A 22,781-nucleotide genomic window follows, 5' to 3' on the forward strand; every position below is an offset into this window, starting at 1 on the left:
AAATGGGGGTGGGTTTGCATCAAGGAGAAACACACACAACTGTCACACCGAAGCCTGGCCAGTCATGAAACTGGTTTTCAAAGCCTCTCTGATGTGCAGCGCACCTTGCTGTGCTCTTCTAATCGCCCTGTCTGGTGCAAAACGATTGTCTGCTGTTGCTTTCACGGAGGGAGGGGCGAGTGACGACATGTACCCAAAACCACCCGCGACAATGTTTTTGCCTCATCAGGCATTGGGAGATCAACCCAGTATTCCAGTGGTCGGCGGAGACTGCGGGAACTATGGGATAGCTACCCACAGTGCACCACTCTGTAAGTCGATGCTAGCCATGGTAGTAAGGACGCACTCTGCCGACTTAATGCACTTAGTGTGGACATACGCAATCGACTGTATAAAATCAATTTCTAAAAATCGACTTCTATAAAATCAACCTAATTTCGTAGTGTAGACATACCCTAAGTGATGTGTAGAAGAGCACAAAATGACTGTCTTCATTATAAATGTAGATTCGTCTTGTATTTAGGGAGATAATAATTCAATAGAAAACATCCTGAGAGTGTAGAGACACGACAGGCATTTATTGTAAGAAAAATGGCTGTGTATTATAAACTTAATTTTTTTTAGGAAGTAAACTGAGATGTCTAAGATCTTCCGACATATTTCCAAAATTTGGTAAACCTTTACACTATCAAAGTGCCACGTGATCTTTCAAGTCCATGAACAGCAGTCAGGGACTTAAATTTAAGGTCTACTATAAAAGTTTGTACTTTGATTTAAAAAGTTAGAGCATCTTTGCTTTAGTTCTTCAGCTTATCTTTCACTTCATAGTCTGCAGAATAAAAGAATTAACTGTGTTTCAGCTCTATAGAATACATATGTCTGAAGCATTCTTTTAGAGGTGTTACTTAATATATTGTTGCTACCTGATTCTTTGTTTTCTGTACTAGGCTGCCATTTGCAGATGCAGTCAACCTCTCTCAGGTTTCAGTGCCAGGTGTCTGGAGGATGAAAATATGCTGCATGCGATCAGTATAGCCAACCCTGCTCATCACTATATGTATGTCATGGACACTCGACCTAAGGTATGTACCTTTATCAGAGCTGCAGCTTAGGGTTCAGCTTAAATTCCTTTACTTGATCACTTTATACATATGGAAGTGCTACTGGGGGCACTATGTGGCTCAGGTGCTGGGAGTGTACTGTATCATGCTGTTTAATCTCTACAGCATCGGTTCTCAACCAGGGGTCCGAGGTCCCTAGAGGATCTGCGAGCAGGTTTCAGGGGGTCTGCCAAAATAAACCAGAAAGTAGGGCTGGCATTAGAGTTGCTGGGGCCCAGGGCAGAAAGCCCAAGCCCTGCCATGCGGGGCTGAAGCCAAAGCCTGAGCATCTTAGCTTCGCGGGGCCCCGTGTGGCATTTTGCCCAGGCAATTGCCCTGCTTGCTACCCCCTAATGCCGACACTGGCTTTTAATCAGCTGGATATGCAGAAAAACAGTTGTGGCACAGGTGGGCCATGCAGTTTTTATTGGATGGGCCTCATAAAGAGAGAGGTTGAGAACCCCTGCTCTAGATTCAGAATTGTCCCAGGGGAATGACCAAAAGTATTACTGTTTCATACGATGATCATGGTCTATGTGAGATGAGTTTAGCTAACTCATTTTGGTTAGCTACCTGAATAAGAAGAAACACACATTTCACCTCTGAACTTGAGTGAAGTTTTTTAAAAATGGGTGCCTACAGTGCAAGACTCCATATTCAAGCAATAAATGTTATTTTAAAAGGTGCTGAGCACCCAGTAGCTCCCATTGAAGTTAATGAGAGCTGTTAGGTGTTCAACGCTTGTGAAAATTAGGCCACTTATTTAGGTGCATAAACAGATTTAGGAGTCAAATTTGGGCACCCATTTCTTTAGACTCTTGAGTTTTAAAACTTCTTTTAACTATCTAACTGGGATGAAATGTGTAACATTGATCTGGACTTTATTATAGCATTGGATGCAGAGCTGGAGGGCTGTAAAATTATAGTGAGCATGCCTTAATGGAGCATGGAGAAATTAGGAGACAGAAATTGTAAAACCTAGAGAGAGCATCTGCAGGACAGTGTTCAAGCCCTAGAGTTTGTTTAGATACCACATTTTAATAAGCAATTTCACATTACTACATCTTTACTTCTTTGGTCACTGATCAGATTGAGGGGTGGGCATATCAAGTGATGATTATTTCCTAAACTCTACTTATAACCAAGTTCCATCCATATGTGATATCAAAATGAGATGTCATTTAAAGTAGACTGTAGATCTCTTTTTTACATGTTTTGGTCAGCAATAAAATAGTTAATTGTTCATATCTGATAAGCTGTTAAAGTTCAGCATTAGCACTGCACTGCGAAGAGTGGTGCAGCTGATACTTATTGGACCATAGTTGCAGACTTTGGCAGATATATTTGTTGGTTCCACTCAAAAGTTCTTATTTTAAAATTTATTTGATCATAAGGACTAGAAGATTAAATTTTAATTGTAAAACATTAGATTCTGGAGCACAAGAGGAAGCTTCCAGAAAAAAGTGCTGGCTTGTTGAGTGAAATGGAACCAGCCCAGCTGGATCTGTTTTTGGTACCTCATAATTTTGTAGATATCATATTACTTAGGATACACTGATCTTTTTTTCCCTTCAAATTACACGCTTCAGGTATCTTAACACTTCATAGTACTAACTTTTTCTTTTAGGCTAATTACTGTGTGGCATCTTTCAAATAAGCAATTATGATTTGGGAAAAGGAGAATTAGGATATAGTATTCAGATTTGTCAGCTCTCAACATCTGATTGTTTTTACTTTTCATAGTCTTCTACATATCACATCCCCCCACATGTTGTGTCATTCTCATGTCGGAGTAATCCTTTCAGATTAGTCTTGCCACAAATCTGATACACATACCATAAACATCCTTATGGATGTGTTAGTTTGTTTTTTAACTGAGTGTCCTGCTGAAGATGTTTGGTTACTTAATCTATATTTTGATTTTACAATTTACTTTTTAACTCTTGATTTTAAATATTTGCATTTTCCTTCACTAAGCTTAATGCAATGGCAAACAGAGCAGCAGGTAAAGGCTATGAAAATGAAGACAACTATGCTAACATTAGATTCCAGTTTGTTGGAATTGAAAACATTCACGTAATGAGATCCAGCCTGCAGAAACTTTTAGAAGGTATGTTTTATTGTTCTAATTCTGGTGTAACAGAATATGATTAAAAATAGGATAAGTGACCTTCTCATGTCATTGGTCTTTTAATGTTAGTCTATGCAAAACACCAAGGAACTTCCAAACTTGGTTACTGACAGCAGTGAATTTAGTGTCTGTTATGGAGTTCTGAGGGGCAGGTGCTAGTGTTAATCACAATTCCGGGGCAGTGAGCTCTCATGAATTGTCAGTCATTTGTCTTAAGGAAAATAGTTTAACATGTAATGTATCTTGGGTGGAGGTAGGCAAATTCTGTTAGCATGTCAGATGGTTTACAGGAAAAAAACATTGGGGTTTATAACATGCATGTATTACCCCTGATTTTTCAATAGCACTTAAATGTTGAAATGCTTGATTGCACTCACAGATAAAATACTCTGACATCTGAGTGCTATAAAATGTACCTGCACTTACTTTCACTCTCAGAAATCAGAGACCAGTTCTAAAAGGATTGATTTTGCACTAACTGCTACATCTTCACTCACTCTCTACTAAAAATTCTCTTTGCTCACATGGTCATGTGATCTTGTGGCAGCCAAGTGGGTAGCTGTTTCATTTTGATGCCCAGACCTCTCAATCAGCTAGGATCAATAGTGCAAAACTATTTTGATTTACTTGACCTGGTTCAAGCCAGACTGGTTGCTTGGCAGTCAGAGTAATGTGTGTGATTCAAAGTGAATTACAGGCAAAAAGCTATTACCATCTTATGATTACTTGATGTCCGAAGTCCTGTTTTTTGTGGACTGACAATTGTGCACATCACAAAAAAAAATAGCCCTTCATGTTCAACAGCAATGAAGCACCCACATTGATACTCTCAGAAGATGGGAGAAATTAGAATGATTGAGGGAGAACTACCCTCTCCTATTAATGATTTCCCCTTAATTTCCCTCCTCCACTGTATTGCATCTGAGGTACATTGGTGAGGCAATATGGAGGAACTTACAGTAAGGAAGCGGCAGCACATCTGTTCTGCAGATACACAGAGGGCCTCACTGTCCAAGGTTGTCAGTTCATTGCATATACAAGCACTACATTTACTTTATTATTTAAAGAAAGTGATTTACTGGAGTAATCACTGATAACTGTTCAAAACTGTAAACATTGTCTGGTTATATGATTTACTCCCCAGGTAAATATTTTTGATAGGCTGTTGGGATTGTGGCATGTTTATCTTGTGCTGTCCTTCTTCTGTTAAATTAGGTAGATCTTCCTACTGGGCACCACTAATCCCATTTCCTTGAATGTTGTCCTTACATTTTGACCACACTGGTGACTTAGTACAGTAACTCCCCACTTAACGTCCTCTCGCTTAACGTTGTTTCAATCTTATGTCCCTGCTCAATTACAGAACATGCTCCTTTTAAAGTTGTGCAATGCTTCGCTATAATGCTTTGTCCACAGCTGGCAACCCCCCTATCAGCTCCCTTACGCCCCTCCACCCCGGCGCCTCCCGCCCGCCAGCAGACCCTGCAGATCAGTGCCTTCCCCCTCCTCTTCCTGCCCGTGGCAATCAGCTGGCTTGAGGTGTTCAGGAGGGAGCGGGGAGCAGAGAGGACTTGGTGCACAGGCTTCCTCCCCACCCCCGAACACCACAAACCAGCTGATTGCCGTGGGCAGGGGGGAGGGAGGAGACTGCGCGCCGCGTCCTCGCTCCTCCCCCCTCCCTCCCCAGCCTCCTGCCTGTGGCAATCAGCTGGCTTGCGGTGTTCAGGAGGGAGGGGGAGCCTGCGCACTGTGTCCTCACTCCTGCCTCCTGAATGCTGCAAGCCAGCTGATTGCTGTGGGCAGGAGGCAGAGGAGGGAGGGGGAGGAGCGAGGACCGATGTGCGGAGTAAAGGCGGGGGGGGGGGGAAGAAGAGGTGGGTTAAGGGTGGGGGCTTAGGGGAACGGGAGGCATGGGCGGGCCAAGGGTTCAGCCCCTGCCACCCCGGTGCTTGCAGAGTAGGGGAAGCTGCTGCTGTGCAACGTGCTGCTCCTAGCCTACAGCACCTTCAGCCTCCATGCCTGCCTCATTGTCTCCAGTGCCAGTGGGCTATGCCTGTGTGGGGTAAGGCGAGGACACCTCCCAACTATAGTACTGTACAGTATGGCAAAAAAATTTCCCCTGGAACCTAACCCCCCCATTTACATTCATTCTTATGGGGAAATTGGATTCGCTTAACATCATTTCACTTAGTCGCATTTTTCAGGAACATAATTACAATGTTAAGTGAGGAGTTACTGTATCTCTTCACTTCTGTAACTCATGATCAGATACCTGCAAGATCTGTATTAGCTGAAGGATTTTATTTATTACTCATGTTTGCATTTCTGAAACATTAGGAATCTGACACTTTTACCAGAAGAGGAGAACAATTCAAATAGATTTTTAAACTCAGAGGAATATCAGCCTATCCTGTAATTATTTTATTTTTCTCCACCTAGAGAGCTACAGCTCCATAGAAAGTTCTAACGCCTTTTTTCTTTCTATTTCAGTCAGTGGTACAAAAGCTTTGTCTGTCAACAGTTTCTTGTCTGGTTTGGAGAACTCTGGCTGGCTGCGTCATATCAAAGCTGTATTGGATGCTGCTATCTTCTTAGCCAAAGTAATTCATATGCTCCTTCTTTCTCTGGGGGAGGGATGGTGATTGGTGACAGGCAGAACCATTCTGTCAGGTGTAAACTGGGGATGGCTGCTGCTATAATCTCAGTGGTTGATGTTTTGCTTCATTATTAATCTTAATTATGTTAGAAATAACTACACACCAAGTACATGAGCATGTAAACAGAACATGTTTCTGTATATTTAGAGAGAACAGATGTGCCTCCTAATATTTTAGGTTTCTTTGAAGGCTGCCCACCTACCAGTGTGAAGAAAGGACGTTAGGTTACCCAAGTTTTGTGCTACGTAGCCGTAGTTTAGAGATCACCTGACCTGTAAATATATGAATATGGGGATGGAGGAAGCTAAATGTTCTGAGTGTTCCACATAGCAGGAGTGAGCAGCGGACCAGTTCCACAACTCTAACTTTACTTCTTTCTTTCCTTTTAGTTCAAGTCTTTTCAGAATCAAATCAGCCAATTCCTACTCAGAGTCCCCCCCAACATACTCTGATACACAGCTATCAAAGAACTGCACTGGCGCTGACTTATAGGGATAGGGTAAGCAATTTTTTTTTTATTACATGGTGTGGTTTGCAGTTTTTAAACAGCTATTTTTGTTATATCTCTTGAGATATAAAATCTCTGCAAATCCACATCATATAATAATTAAAATCAGGGTGGATTTGGTTTAAATCAAATTGATTTAAATCACTAGTCAGGAAGACTCGATTTAATCATGGATTTCTACATAAAAGTGCATTCTTGTTGGTTGTTATAACCGTAATACATATTCTTCACAACTCAGGGATAGATATAGGTTTCATTTTTAGAAGGTACACACTATACATTTTTAAAGTGATTTATTTTGAAAACTTTTCAGATTTAGTTTTATAGCTATATCAGAAAATGAATGATTGTTTGGTTATTTCATTTACCAAAGGTAATTGAAGCAGATAGTTCACCTCCCAATGACTTCATAAATATCTCCAATTCAACAGGTTAATCATTAATATTTGGTGGATTTTCTTGCCATGCTGTATTAGGAGGAGAACATCACCAGACAGACATTTAAATTGTTTTATTTAACTAAACCAACAACGTTATGTATTCTGGATTTTTTTCTTCAACAGCAAACATATAATATTTTAACAAAACAAGCATATGAATTTTTGCATTTAGTTAAACATTCAAATTTTTTAAAATCTGGTTTGTTTTTGTTAAAATTGTTTTTAACTAAAATAGTTAAATGAAATATTTGAAAAAAAAATCGACTATGTCAGCTAGGCCAACATGAGAAACTTGATATTCGCTTCTGCAGCTAACTCAGTCGTCTTCACCTTCATTTTCCTGTCTGTTCATAATCTGGAAAAGAAAAACAAGCTTTCCTGCTTTTTTGGGTCCCAAATGATTTCTCAATTTGGAATGAATTAGTTCAAAGGAAGAAAATATTCTTTCTACACCGGCAGAAGAAGCGACTGCTGTTAAAAGTGAGATTATCACTTCAACAGTCTCTGAATCCAAGTGCTTAAATGACTTCCCCCAGTTCACTGGTATGCCTTTTCTTTAAAACATCATCAGCAAACGTATTTCTTGACTGGTTCACCCTTAGCTCTGAAGTTTATTATAGTTGGCATTATGGAGAGATGATTGCTGGATGTCCATGTCATAGCCAACTCCTCTTCTTCAGCAGTTAAGGTTTGACCCTGATACAAAGTATTGAGAATATTTGCAAGAAAATAAGCTGGAGATAGTGCTTGTCCCATTTGTTTTTTTTAATGCTTGTAAGTTAACTCTGTCATTGCGTATTTCTTTTTTTAAGATCTCATTCAGTTCCTTCCAAATTTCAACAGCATCAGCAATAAAGCAGCTATTTCTCTGCATTTTGTTCAAGGCTACAGAAATAGGCTTCAGGGTACTCAATAAGTGTTCAACATTTCTCTTAAGCCCAATGTTGAGAACTTTGGCTGTGACAGTGCCATCTATTTTTTCACATTTTGTTCACAAACTGTCATCAGATTTGGCCAGTTCTTGATATAGTGCTCAAAACAGCCCCCTACTGAGTTCCATCGCACGTCTTGTGGTAGGGTTAGCTTGGTTCCTCCCACTTCTTTCAGAGCAGCTGCTGCAAAGTGATTGTTACGGAAGTATTTTGCAATTTCAACAACATTAGCCTTTCTTTCTGGAACACTGAAGTCTTTGGCTAGGAGGTGCATCACATGAACGCTGCATCCGTACGTTATTAGCTTGGGACTCTCTTCTAAATTTCTTCTTATCTTGGATAAGTATTGTAAGTATTCTGCTGCGTGTGCATTTCCTGATGTATCAATTGTTTCTGTAAGGAAGACATTCCCTTCCTCTGTTGTCACACAGGCACATACAACAGGATCATTGTGGACATTGCTTCACCCATCAAGACTCAGGTTAACAATTTCACGCTGTAGACGTTTTGCACACTGCTCAATTTCTTTCATACACTTTATCCAGCAATTTGCTTGCGACATCTGCTCTGTTGGGTGGACTGTATCCTGGTCTTAATGACTGAACCATGTTAATGAAGTGTGGGTTCTCAATCATACGGAAAGGAGAGTTTGTTGCATAAACAAACCACGTAATTTTTTCATCAGTTACCTCTAATCTGCTGGTTCTTACCACAAACTTCTCTATGGTTGTTTCTGGATGATGGAGATTTTTTTTCTTTTTGCTACAGGTGATATACTGTGGTTATGTGACATACATGATGTGACTGAAACACTATCATTGGCAGATAACTCTGAAATTATAGAAAATGATGATGAGCTTGAAGGTGGATAGTCTTCAGAATCCTGTATGTTGAGGATGGATTCTCCTAAACAAAATAAGTCAACGCAGTTATTTAATTATGATTAGCATACTGCTCATTTAGTATTACTCATTGCATTTACTGACACTCAGTACTACTTTAAAGGTGAAATTGTAAAAGGAAGATCTGCCTATTTCAGCTATTTATTTTTTATCACAACTGCATCTAAAATGATAGTACCATAGAGTAACAACTATATTTTTTGCTCAAACATGAGAATTCAAGAATAGTCCAGAAGGAAGACAGGCAGTCCTTAAGAATGAAGTATGAAATAAAAAAGTTTACCAACCTGAAGATCCTGCATGTTCAGACATGTTCCTTTCATCATCTTCAATGCAGCTTCCTCCTGAGAGGGAACACGTCTCATGATATTTCATTCGGGCAACCAGGCCTTGCATTTCTTTGTTGCACTGTTTGCATTTTGCACGCATGCCTGTCTTACCCACAGGTAGAGGAACTTCATTAAAATATTCCCAAAGTGGGTCTCTCTTACGGCCTGCTGCCATTATAGGTTTTTCCTTCTAGTGAGAGAATGGTATGGTAGATCTCAAATCTATGAAGGCTACACTCAGAAAGACCTCAAGACTTCTGGAATATGCTGCTCAAACAGTTTCACTTTTGTTTCTACTGCCTGTTCCTCCTTTCTCACATTTATCTCCAGACTTCTTTTCCTTGTTCAGATCTATTCTGCCCCCAACAATCTTCTATTCATTGAACTTTTTGAAACTTTGCACTTTTAGAGAGAGGTAAGGGATTGACTCTGTGTACACAGATTTGCAGAGGGACAATAGGCTTGATGTTTTATTTTTCACCTCTATATATTATTTATTTAAAAACATTTTTGCTGATAACAAGCATGTTCTCTCTGGAGACACAAATCCACAGTTTGAGAACTGCAAAACTAAGCATCTCTGATGGTATCTTCTAGACTGAGTACTGAGTCCCATTGGGTAGATAGAAAGATTAACCTAAATAATCTATACAGAAGCCCCTGGAACCCCATAAGATTGGGCCCCTAATCCATGAACTATTGAAATTCATTTACAAAACATTTCTTAAACATTACATGAATATATTGTCTCATACTATAGAAATAGAATTTATAATCCCTATTCCATGAGGACATATCTTTGATCTATAATGTTTCTTAATTAAAACTATCTTTAGATAGGTGTTTTCCTCAAAAAGTATTTTATCAAAAAAATTGATTTAAATAAAAAAAAATCCGATATTTTTTTTATTAAAAAAAATTGATTTCTATCCACCCTGATTAAAACCCTGACTCATTCATAGGCTGCTACAAGTGATGTTCTGTGATAACTTTGTCACAGAACAACATGTGTTAGGGTGACACTGAAGTAGATAGCTGATTGTGACTTCAGGGGACCTGAATTAGTGGGCAGGGAAAGGTTAGGTTGAAGTGGTTGTATACTGAGTGCCCTTGTTCATTAGAACAAATCTGTATGTACGCCGCTCTCTTTGCATCTAAATATTTGCAGGTCACATTTTAAGAGGGGTATCAACCTGTAAGTAGGGATGTCAGTGTGTTGGGGCTCTTAACGTACCTGGTGCTTTTCTGAGGTGTTTACGCCTTGCAACCTTTGTCACCTTGAGGCACTCTTTACGTATGCTGTTTTGTCTCTTATCTGCTAAATCTAACATGCATGACTTCATCTATGGATGAATTCACTATGTGTGTACTTTTTTTGGCATGTTGGAAACCTATATTTATACTGTGGGATATTGCTGATAGAGCTCTGTAGAAAAACATGTCTCAGTGCACGTGAATCTGGCACAATCACATATACATGAGGCTCATAAAAAGTAGAAAATACTTTGTATTTTGTGAAGCACTAATTCTTGCCTCAAAACTTTCTCCTAGCTGAAGTAGTCCTTGATGCGATTTAGAGGTTAGAATGCTGGCACATCTTTTAAATGTGACCTGCAAATGATTAGATGAATGAGGCATAAATTCCTATTTGACTGAGGGCTAGACTACACTAGAAGTGTTACAGGGGTGCAGCTGTAGCGCCTTTGGTGAAGACAGTCTATGCCAATGGGAGAGAGCTCTCCTGTTGGCATAATAAAACCACCTCCGCGAGACGTGGTAGTTATGGCAACAGGAGAAGGTTTCCCATTGATATAGCACTGTCCACACTGGCAGTTATGTTAGTGTAACTTAGATCACTCAGGGGGGGTGAGCAACATAAGTTATACTGACATAACTTGTAGTGTAGTCAATCCCTGAGTCCAAGCTACTTGCTCTACATGCTTCCATATTCTTGAGGGGTGGAGTAGACTGAGGATTTAAAAAAAAAAAAAAAAAGCCAAGTACAGTCCTTATTTGCTTTGGATTTCTGGGATGTGTAGTCAGGCTTTTTCCTAGCAGTCCATGGAGACTGTAGATGCTTCTGGGTACTTTAACTTCTTGGAAGTGATGGAAGGTGGAAAATAAAATGAGAAGCCATCTTAGTAGTTCTTGCCCTTCAGTGGGCAAGCAGGAAACTGGATCTTGTGATCTTTATGGGGAGCATTATAGCATTGCAAAGGGGAGATCCCAGCTTTAATTGACTGCAGCACATTTTCACACATACAATAATTTCTGTGTGTATTGCCAGATGAGTTTCAAGTGCTGCCATTAAATATGGGCTATGCTAGGAACCTACCTCTTTTTGGAACACACATTACTAGACTTTGTTTTCCACTTTACAGGCAGTAGCAGTTGAAAATGCGACTGTGCTAGTTCATTGCTCTGATGGCTGGGACAGGACTTCCCAAGTTTGTTCCCCTGGATCTCTCTTGTTGGATTCGCATTATAGAACAATCAGAGGCTTCATGGTAAGCATCTACTCGGATAACTAGATGGCTCTTTTTGTTCTCACACGCTAAATCTAAGAGTCCTAAGCATGCAGTGTAACAGCATAAACGAATGCCTTTTGTAAAAAAAAAAAAAAAACAAACAAACAAACAAAAAAACTAGATTGATGCACAGAAATCTTGCAGTTCTTTTCCATATAGTTTAATGTATTTCTAAAGGAGAGCTCTATACCCTTAATCAAAACAGTCAGTGAGCAGCAAAGTGTGTATTTAAAGTAATGATGTATTGAACTATCTGAAGTACTTGGTATTGGCCACTAGCAGGCAGGATGCCAGTCTGATCTGATGGGGCAGTCCCTACATTCCTAACGTTACCAAGATTTTATTATTACAAATGTATTAAATTACATTTTACTCTGATACTGTTATGTATTATAAATTAAAACTACTGTTGATGAATTACATATGGTAATACATTCATCTTGCGTTTTTGTTCACCTACTCACTAATTTGCAAACATCAGCTATTAACCATCTGTTTCCCAGTCATTTATGTGAATTAATGAGGCTCTTTTTTACTCTAAAAAGTGCAGTTGGTTTAACATAGCCATTATAATGATTATCAGGCAGACAGTTGAATCGATTAACAATAAAACTTTTTTTAAAAAATGTAAACAAAGTTTTCAGAGTTGTTACAAATGTATTAGTTCAGCTGTCCTTTGAGAGGGTCCTTGAAGGTATTGAAGACTATGCCAAGAAACCAAAAGAAATGCAAAGTGGTGTAAAGTGCAGTAACACACAGTGAATAAATGTAAATCAAAACAAAACCTATAGATAGATCATCTATCAGGATAAATGCACAGATCTAGAAGTTCATAATTTCTTTACATTTGATGCCTCTCTCTTCTAGGTTTTGATAGAGAAGGACTGGATCTCTTTTGGACACAAATTTTCTGACAGGTAGACAACATTTTTCAACTAAAGTAGAATTTTACAGATTTGCCCGTTAGTGCAAAGGTATCACACGGTCAATTGAGTTGTAAATATGCTACTAAACAGGACTCAGTATTCTGCATCAATATTTTATGGAACCTCTAATACTTATATTAACTACTGCTGCAGTGTTGCTAGGATTCTGTGATTCTGAGTAAGCCAGCTCTGCAACAGGCTGTGTGTTTTGTTACCTGCTGCTTATTCAAATGGCCATGGGATAATTGTTTCCATATCGCAAATATAAACTTTAGGGCTACCAAGATTTGGCTGATAATAGAGAAAACCGATAAAAGTTAGCAAGTGAGGCTCCTATGGGTGTCCATCACTGTGGTGTCTGAGCCTCACTTTTGTTGCCCTAGAACTGTGAATCCTGCAGTAATTGGGGATCTAACTCATTGAGCTTGATGGCTTGGAGCTGCATGTGTGTGTTTAGAGACTGCAGCACTGATTCATCACTTTTCTTCAGCCATTCAGAATATATGAAACTGAGTTGTGCTGTAGGCTAAGGAAGCTGATGAGTTTGTTACAATGTATTTTTCAAGAAAAAAAAATACATTAATGAATTTGAAAATACCACTTAAATGATTGCTGTTAACTGTCAGATGTTCGGTTGATAAGCTCCATATACATTTAATAATTTATTATCGGTTCTGTAAATTCCCAATTCTTTTTGGTCTTTTTTTATTCTTGGTGTTTTGGAGCAAAGTCCTGCTAGCTGTGGTAGTTCACATAGTAAACCTGTGGTATGGCTACACTGCATCTGGGAGTGAGCCTCCCAACCGAGGTCCACTGACTTGTGCTAGCGGGGCCTGTGCTAGCACACTAAATATAGCTGCATAGGTGGTGCTTTGACGTTGTGGCTTGGGCTGAAGCCCATGCTCTGAAGCCCCCCACCTACCTCCAGGCTTCAGAGCCCAAGCCACAATGTCAGAGCACCATCTACATAGCTATTTTTAGCATACTAGCACAGGCCCCACTTGCAGAAGTCACTGGACCTGGACTGGGATTCTCACTCCTAGATGCAGTGCAGGCATACCCTATCTGCTCTGACAAAGACAGTGGGGAGACTACCAATTATTTCAAGTTGGTAGATTCTGAATGTGCAGTACTGAGACCTATCACAATACCAGATGTTAAAGAGCTACTTAACTAGCCTTCTGTTGTATATTATTCACTACAAATATAATTGTATGTCCATAATATGATGCTGAAAACTCAGGATGAAAAGGAAGTATTATCTCAACATGGATTTAGAAGCCAAATTTGACACCATTTTTCCTTTAAAACCAGGCCATTTACTCTTGAGCTGTGTAAACTGAGCCCGTTAATTAAATTAAAAATTGAAAACAAAATTGTCTCTTTTGTGGCTCTGCTATTCTAGCCAGGTAAGTCCATGAAACATGGTGTTTTGTCCTGGAGTGTCCTTCCACATCATGACTTATCTGGGGTGGAGTTGCCCTACAGGTCTTAAATATGTACCTTATTGAAATGAATGTATTTCCTGATTGTCCAGTCAAAATAAATGCAGAAGATTTTGTCAGTGTTTTTTGTTTGTTTTTTAAAGCTTATTCACATTTTAAAACAATTTCTGGATTTCCCTGATGTCTTTGTGGAATTTTTTGTAGATGTGGTCAATTGGATGGTGACCCAAAGGAAATCTCTCCAGTGTTCACTCAGTTTTTAGAAGGTGTGTGGCATCTCACAGAGCAGTTTCCACAAGCCTTTGAATACAATGAAGCTTTTCTCCTTCAGATTCATGAACACGTCCATTCATGCCAATTTGGAAACTTCCTTGGAAACTGCCAAAAAGAACGAGAAGAACTAAAGTAAGCTGACTTATTGCAAATGTTCTTCATTTACTCCAGTAAACTAAGAACTTGTATAAATCTTCAGCTGGGACTCTCAATAAAAGCAACTCGACATGATCTATAATGGGGAAAGAATAGCTGAACTGCATTTGAAAGCAGCAATGATTCTCACATGTCTGATACTAAAGACCCTCTTTCTAATTTTGAAAGGAAAAAACATATACCCATATTTCATAAAGGAAAAAAATCAAGGCATTTTTTAGACTTCCCACCCCCAGCATTTTTTTCAAAAATGATTTAAGTTAATGAGGGGTAAAAACTTAAGTCAGAGCCCATTCTCCTTCTATTTCAGAATTATTCCTCCTTGTACATTTAGTACTATTTTGTCCAGTAATCTGAAGTGCCCAAGTTCTTTTGTTTTTCTTCCCCTCAGAGTCATTTCTTGCAACTATGCAAAGCATTGTTTCCTAAAGCACTATTTAGCTCTAAACCCAATAATAAAATTAGTATTTTTGTTTATTCCTGGGATATGACTAAAACTGAGGTATAGGTGTTATTGAGTTCAAGATGTATGACAAAAGGCCGGGAGAGAGGTCCAAGGAGTCTTATATTAAGTCTTCTTTTAAAAGGGGGGAAGATTACACCCTGTAATGATACATCTTCTTACTATAAATCTCATAAAGAATATGGTGGTGGCTAAAATAATCACTCAGATTTATTACCTATATTGTATACAATAAGTTAAATGTTCTTGAAGTAGTTGGTGATGTGAGAACTGTTTCAGAAATTCCATTATCCCAAGAATATTTCATGCTTGGCCACCCGGGTGAAAGGGAGTTTTATAAATTCATGAGATGGACAGATAGAAGAACTGGGTAGTCTGTCTCATTCTAAATTCATGACTGCATTTCGGGTAATTGTGGAGATGAAAGGCAACAGTCTAGTTTGGATTTGTTGTTTTGACTGAGGTGAACTGTAAGACTGAGAGCTAGTATTACTACTTTTCACCCAGTGTCTTGACTTTCATTTCTGCTTACCTTAAGATTGAAAGAGAAAACTTATTCCTTATGGCCATTCCTTCTGGATGAGCAAAAGAAGTATCTTAATCCTCTATACAATCGAGATTTTTCTCAGAAACTTGTCCTCTTGGAGCCTAACACAGCGTCCTTCAATTTTAAGTAAGTTTCATTAAGTACATTATCTTTGCTTCGCTTCTATTGTTAGACTAGCTTGTTAAAACAGTTTTATGTTTTGGTACACACAGGTTTTGGATAAATATGTACCATCAGTTTGACCGAACTATGCACCCCAGGCAATCTGTATTTAATCTCATCATGACCATGAGTGAACAAAATAAACAACTGGAGAAAGACTTTAAAGAACTGGAAGCTGTGAGTATTGTAAAGTATGAAATAAACTTACTCTGAGATCTAAGTTCATTTTCATAATCTTACAACAATGAAACTTATAGCCTTATTATATGACACAGCACTTATTATGTGTAGCTTTTTAAAGTAAAGTTTAGTTTGCATTGATTTTGTTGTGTCTGGCATTGGGTAGTCATACAAGATTACATAGGCTCCAAACATTTTGCTCTTAAACTGAAATCATTCTGTCCTGTTGTACTATGCATTGTCCTTTGTTAGCAGGAAAAGCTTCACACCAGAAGAGCAGTCCATTTAATACTGGTTAAATTCTCTCCCAGATAGATATATACTGTGTGACTAATCACCCATCCTTACAATTGTGCATCCTTTCTCTATAATATCTACCAAGGAGACAGACATTTTTTAATTAGCTGAGTCATTGTTAATATGACACAGGTGCCTTTCCTCCCTCCTCTCTCCATCATTCTCTCCTGATCTTCCAACTGGGTAATCTAACTCATGCTCAATTGCTGCCTTTTGTTGGTCCTTTTCTTCTTTAGTTCCACCATTACAGTAACCTGAAGATCAGGGAGTTGGGATGCGGGGGGAGGATGTCTCTGGAAAGATGTCTCTTCAAAATATGGCTGGGATTTGTAAGGACTAGAATAGATCCAACTGGAAATGGGTCAGCCTACCACAGGCCACAACATGCCCACAGTGTGACCACCACCAGGCGCTTTTTGTGCAGCCCTTTAAATTGGTATTTGGCAAGTCTATTGTAGCTAAGTATTGTCACTTATTCTAGTACAAACTTGTGAAGCAGGATTTAGAGTTGATTGATTCTTAAGTTATATTTTACTAAACTTTTTTATAGTGATCAATTAAGATGCTGAAAACTTGAAATTAAAATGTCATTAACCATCCAAAGTTCTCAAAGGAACTAATCAGTGTTGCTATTTGTAGCAAAAAATCTTGGAATGCCAAATTGAAGTTTCTCTCCTCCTATGTATGATACTTTGGGAAGCAAAGCTTTTTAATATAAGGATTGTTAGGATAATCCTGTCATAATGTCACAGATCCAGATTAAGTAATCTGAAAACCTCCTCTTTAAAGCCTGTAATTTAATCTAAAATCTTGATATTCTAAGACATAATCTCAAATATTTTATATGTCCTAACATCTTGATTGTTTTTTTAGTAATTATCCACAGTTGCATGGAAATTCGCAACTGAATCTTGACTCATTTTAATTTATTATACTCTGCTTTGAAAGGGAGAGTTTTGGCTTCCTTATGTGGCCAGATTCTTGGGTTGAAGGTTGAGAAATGGTTGGTTTGTTATAGTTTTTGTTATACATTTAGCAGGATTTTTACACAATCGGTGTCTCTAGCGACTTTGAAAATTCCACTCTGCGTAGCTGGGAGTTGGTATACTGTTATGATACTGCTCAAAAGGCCAAACCAACCAGTCAGGACGAGGCTTTGGACAAGTGTGTTGAAAGTCGTCTAATTAGCTTGGCTTTTAATTTTTATTTTTATCCCAGGTAATGATGGGTACTAGGAACAATAATTTTAATAGATCCTGTTATATTTCAGAAAATGAAACAAAGAAACAGGCAACCAGAAGAACTCCTCACTAAGGAACCATTGCAGTCTGTCCATCCTGCTTCACCAGCACTTAAAACTTCTCCAAGCTTTAAGAAGGAGCAGCCTCTGTTACCGATGAATGACTCCATTCGGACTATAGAGGGCAGCAACACAGCAGACAATCGCTACAGTGAATACATGGAGGAGTTGTCAAAAGCTGAGCCTGCTGTTGTCAGCTTGGAGTATGGAGTGGCAAGGATGACCTGTTAGTGAAACATTGAACAGTGCTTCTTTTTTCTAGACTGACTGAAATACAAGACAGATTATTGTGAGGATGGTCTATTGCTGCATGACCAAAATCTGATTTGTATAATAGTGAGCTTTGTTACTGTAGAATAGAACAGCATGCTAATTGTTAACGAAAGTGTTTGCTGTTCTCTTGAGAAATAATTGAATTTAGCGGTATTTAAGAAAAAAACATTGGGGCATTTAATGATCCTTAGTGACTTAACCAATTAAGGAGTGGTCTGTTTTGGATTTAACAAGTCACAGTTTGCTCTAGAGTGAGTAAAACAGTGACATTACTTTAAGATGTGTGCATGGAAGCCAAACACAAATGGACTTTCAGAGCCAATTTTAGCTGGGCAGGAAAAACTTGACAAACATTCTATTTTAGAAACAAGTTTATGTGTATATATAGCATACAGTATAAATATGTATACTCCTATTTAATTTTGACTCTCACTGCTAACTTTTGGTGTTTTAAGTGCCATGAAAAAGTACAGTATACTTCAAACTATAAATAGCTGGCCTTAAATTTGTCAAATCAATTGCCTTCTTGTCCTTGACTATTGCAGCCTGTAACATGACTCTTGTTTACATTTGTATTTGCTTGAATTGTTCTTGCTCCTTAAAATGGAATCAGATTTAGGAAATGTAAAAAAGCCTAAACAGTGATGCTATCAGCAAATGAAGCTATAAGAATGTTAAATCTTATGCTGAATATTATTCTTATGTTTCCTATTCCTTTGTTGTTTAAAATGATAATAGATTGGCCAACTTTTGTCAACCTAGAGGATTAATGGATTGACAGCATAATTGAAACTGATTCATGTGTACAGTTTTTAAAATGTTGAATTGTGGCAAGATTTGTAACTTGGGCACCAGTGCAAAGGATTAAAAATGTGGAGAGGTTTTATTAAACTAGCACATTGCTAATAACTGAACAATGGTCATGTTCTCTTCAGGCTGTTTAGCTATTAGACCTGCTATGGAGTTGGCAACTGCATAAGATTCTCCGGGTTACAGTGGCAGAAGGGAAAGTTCTAGGAGCAGCATTTAGTGATTTGCATAGTTTTCAAACAAAATTGCTGATTTTTAACAGAATTCCAACATAGCACTAGAAGGGATCTCGAGAGGTCATCTAGTCCCCTTCACTCATGGCAGGACTAAGTATTATCTAGACCATCCTCTCATAAGAAATCTGTATCTCATGAGAAATCGAGGTATTTTTGTATTAAATTAGTCTTTCATTTCAATAAGTTTCAATTATTAGTGAAAGTCCCCTTTAAAGAGACTAACTTTACAAGACTACACAATCCCACTTACCTAAATCTGCAGATGGTCAGTTTTGGATGATTGTGCAGGGAGAGCCAAAAAACTGCTGTGGCCCATGAGTAGGGAGCACAGAAGAAAGTGCCAGGTTTACAAACCATCTGGCTTTAAAAGGGTCATGGCATTTGAAGCACAGTCCCTTTGAAGCCACTTACTTTGGAAAGCCACTTAACAGCTTCATCTAGAGAATACAAGCCTTGGGACATAACTGTACTTCAGTTAACAGGAAGGTTTGGTAAGAAGGAACGTACTGTGTTTCTCACAGAGGTAAAATAAAATGTGTCCCTAGATTGCCTTTCATCTTAACTTCCACTGAATTAAGAGGCTTTGCCAGGGTCTCTTGTTGTTTGCAACACTTTCTCAATTGTTTCTATTGCCCAGGTCAGGAGGAGAATTAGGTTTGAAAACAGTAGTAGAAGAAATGTGAGTGCCAGCTCTTAAGTAGACGTATAAACGTTACAAGCCAAGGTATTAAACTCCCTAGGTGGTATAGTAGGTTAATGCCACTGGCTTTGTACTTCTGGGTTCAAATCCCTTTTGGCTATAAGTGAAAATGAGTTTAGTCTCATCCTAATTCCTAAAGTCTCTCTTATTAAAATTGCCAGCATACCACACACCGCTTGCCACAATTGGCAGTCTCTCTCTGCCCCAAATGAGATCCAGGACTGTAATAACAAGAGCAATGCAGGTCATGATCAAATTGCATTGGCCTAGCTGTCTAGAAAAATATGACCGTGTCTGCCTGCATCTAGCCAGAGTATAAATCAGCTGCTCATTTCACTCACCCCATTACAAAACAAAACTTGGTGTGTAAATGAATGTTTGTCAGAAGCTTTTTATCACTCAAACACCTTCCTGTTGTCCATCACTTTTCAGTAAAAGGGGAAAACAACATCCTTCTATATAAACAGTAAGACTGCACATTTTTTTCCATTTCAACCATTGGTTGAGTTTGTTGGCTGCAAACCTGTAAGACACCAATGTGCAAAGGAAGGCTTTGTGCCTTATTGGCCAGCCCCATTTGCTATGTCATCTCGGACTCGTAGTTTCCCATTACAGGTCTCTAGTATTAACCTTGTTCCTTACAGTCACAAAACGAAGACTTAGAAAATAACCAGGGTATGTGTATCACTTTGTACTGTTTGTCTTTACTTTCAGCTTTTATGGTGGCGTGTCACATATGTTGCTTTCTATAGTTATTGCTTAGAGATAACAGACTCTAAAGTTTGTAGTTTACTAAACTCCTCTGTTTTGGAAAACATTGTGGGATGATATTTTTTAGTCAGGATCTTTTTTAAATACATGTGTACTGATATGGCTGTCATGGAGCAAACCTGTTTCCTTTTGGTGATGCTAAAATCAGCCTGTTACCAATTCTTCTTGGCCTTTTGTTGTCGAAGGGGCGCCTTTTGGAGCAGAAGGAATCAGTATGTCCCACTGTATTTTAGATCTTGGGGTAGGCATCTTAAGTCAGCCTTGAAATATAATTAAAAATTACATGCTCAAGCACAAAATGTGCTTGACTACTCTCTTGGTGAAGACATGATCTTTTACTTTCCTGTCCAAAACAAAAATTACTCTCCTCAAATGAGTAGATGAATAGAATTTTGTTAGGCTGTTTTGAACAGAAGCTTTTTGCTCAGCCCAGATAGCTCTTTTGAAAGCCCATCAGCTCAGCCTCCAGAGTCACCAGTTGAAGAAGCCCGTGGAGGGAGGCAGTTGTCTCTTCCTCCTCTCACCATGTAGATTTATGCCAAAACCACCCAAAGCACATGGGACCTGTGATGAAGTAAACAGAACATGGCAAAGTAAGCTCCAGCATAAACTTTGGCACTATTCCCATGAGCTAGCCAGTTAGCCTGGTGGGGCCATGCAGTGTCCTTCAGGAAGGTTAGAGAAGAAATTAAGGGAACTGGTGGTATGAAGAGCTGTGACAGAAGTTTTCCAGGAGGAGCAAGGGAAAGGATTTTAATTCTACTGTCTTACAGTATTCAAGAGGGTGGGCCTTTCTGTTGCTAGTAGAAATGCTGCTCCAACAGGAAATGCTCAGGATAGAGAGCCCTGGATCTCTCCTTTTTTGGTCTCTGGTCCTGTGGGTTGGTGCATAGACCAATTCAGCATGCACACTTTTAACTTGTCCCAGGTACTGTAAGGGTGATCTGGCAGGTCCTGCTTCATCTGTCATGGAGCAACTGCAGCTGGAGTCTGTCAAGGCTGTGTTCCAATTTGGGAAGTTGTTAATAAGGATTTTAGATCTTCTAAGAAGTGGAGTGTGATTTTTGGGGGGCGGGGGAGGGAAGGAGGGTGTCATACTTTGGCTGTGTAGAATAATGATAGATAAACTGAGTGTGACTCAACTGTAGTGTCCTTTTTTGTTACTCAGAAATTCCACTTTGAAAATCTGTGAAGGAAATGCTTTCTGTCACGAGACACTGGATTTAATTTTAAAGTGGCCTTGGGTGGAAGGTGTAGTTGTACGAAAAGAGCTTGGTTTATGGGGGTGGAAGTTAATTATAGTGGCGCTGTCCTTTTTATTATCATTTTAAATATCCAACTGTTCTGTTTTGTAGGACAACTGCCAAATCAGCATACTAAGAAATTAAGCAACACTGAGCTGAGCTTGTGCATTTTCCACACACGTCCAATTACTAGTGACCTAAATTTAGGGGGGAAACCGCCTGAAGTCTAGCATGTCCATTTACAAAATAAAATACGCAAAAGCAGACCTTCCACCAAGCTGTCCATCCCTGTATTTTCCATAGAACAGTCATCCTAATGTAAATGACTGTTTCATCTGAAAGACTAAAATTAAAGCAGAAGATAAGCTACTGCTTTAACTGCACAGGATAATGCATAGTAGAAAGTATTTGTAAGAAATGGCTATTATGTATCCTTTCTGTAGCAGTTTTCAAAGGCCTTTATAATCACACTCTCACAGTGGTACACACATCTGTAAAGCTCTGAGATAACTCATTACTCTGACACTGGTACATTCTAACAACTGCACATCCATTATGGACTTAACAAAAGACCCCACAGCTGTCTTATCAAGGGAGGGAATGAGGCCAGGACACCAAGGCTTATCCACTATCCTCTTATGAAAAGTGCCATAAATAATCTGAAGACATTCCATGTAGTTGTGGGAGATATATATATATATATATATATATATATATCTTTTTTTTTTTAAGTGAATGCTTGTGGAAAGTATGGGGCTGGCCCTAATGGATGATGAAGGCCTCACTCCACAGAACAAGGATAGCATAGGTAGTAGAGCTACTCGTGGAAGATAAACCCATGGGGTTTCTATTAAATTATTCAGATTCTTATTTTCAAAGTGGATAGTTGCTCACTTTAATGCTAACTTGTCTAAAGCTTGGTGACGATCTGAGTGCTTATTCAGGTTTTGTGCTCAGGGCTTTAAGGATCTTCTATGCAGTCCATTCAGATCCGCACAAATGGAAGACCATGGACCAAGTGTGATCTCCTTTGTACTTTATTCCAGCTTTCAGGGCTGGGTCTTGGCATTTTGCAGAATCCCACCGTGACCGATAATATGACTAAGGTCTGGTCTATACTACCCGCCTGAATCGGCGGGTAGAAATCGACCTCTCGGGGATCGATTTATCGCGTCCCGTTGGGACGCGACAATCGATCCCCGAATCGGCGCTCTAACTCCACCAGCGGAGGTGGTAGTAAGCGCCGCCGACAAAAAGCGGCAGAAGTCGATTTTGCCGCCGTCCTCACAATGGGGTAAGTCGGCTGCAATACGTCGAATTCAGCTACGCTATTCACGTAGCTGAATTTGCGTATCTTAAATCGACTCCCCGCTGTAGTGTAGATGTACCCTAAGAAAGAAGGGAGGAGAGTGCTGCCCAAAGCATAACTTACTGCAGTGCTTGGTATTTGTGTATCATTCAAGCACAGTGG

The 22,781-nt window shown here is 39.1% G+C and overlaps 1 protein-coding gene across 1 annotated transcript in view; it reads left to right on the top strand.

The window, feature by feature from the left end:
* The window catches only part of MTMR6 (myotubularin related protein 6), a 35,278-nt gene extending 15,168 nt beyond the window's left edge, over nt 1-20,110 (top strand). Inside the window, exons 6-14 of the mRNA XM_054015416.1 lie at nt 948-1,082; nt 3,078-3,210; nt 5,722-5,831; nt 11,381-11,506; nt 12,395-12,444; nt 14,103-14,303; nt 15,329-15,463; nt 15,550-15,676; nt 17,247-20,110. Coding sequence (XP_053871391.1) covers nt 948-1,082; nt 3,078-3,210; nt 5,722-5,831; nt 11,381-11,506; nt 12,395-12,444; nt 14,103-14,303; nt 15,329-15,463; nt 15,550-15,676; nt 17,247-17,507 — 1,278 coding nt within the window. The 3' untranslated portion in view covers nt 17,508-20,110. The remainder of the gene's footprint in view (nt 1-947; nt 1,083-3,077; nt 3,211-5,721; nt 5,832-11,380; nt 11,507-12,394; nt 12,445-14,102; nt 14,304-15,328; nt 15,464-15,549; nt 15,677-17,246) is intronic.
* The last annotated feature ends 2,671 nt before the right edge of the window (nt 20,111-22,781 follow it).

This window comes from Malaclemys terrapin, chromosome 1, assembly GCF_027887155.1.
Source record: "Malaclemys terrapin pileata isolate rMalTer1 chromosome 1, rMalTer1.hap1, whole genome shotgun sequence".
In the NCBI taxonomy this organism is placed as follows: Eukaryota; Metazoa; Chordata; order Testudines; family Emydidae; genus Malaclemys; species Malaclemys terrapin.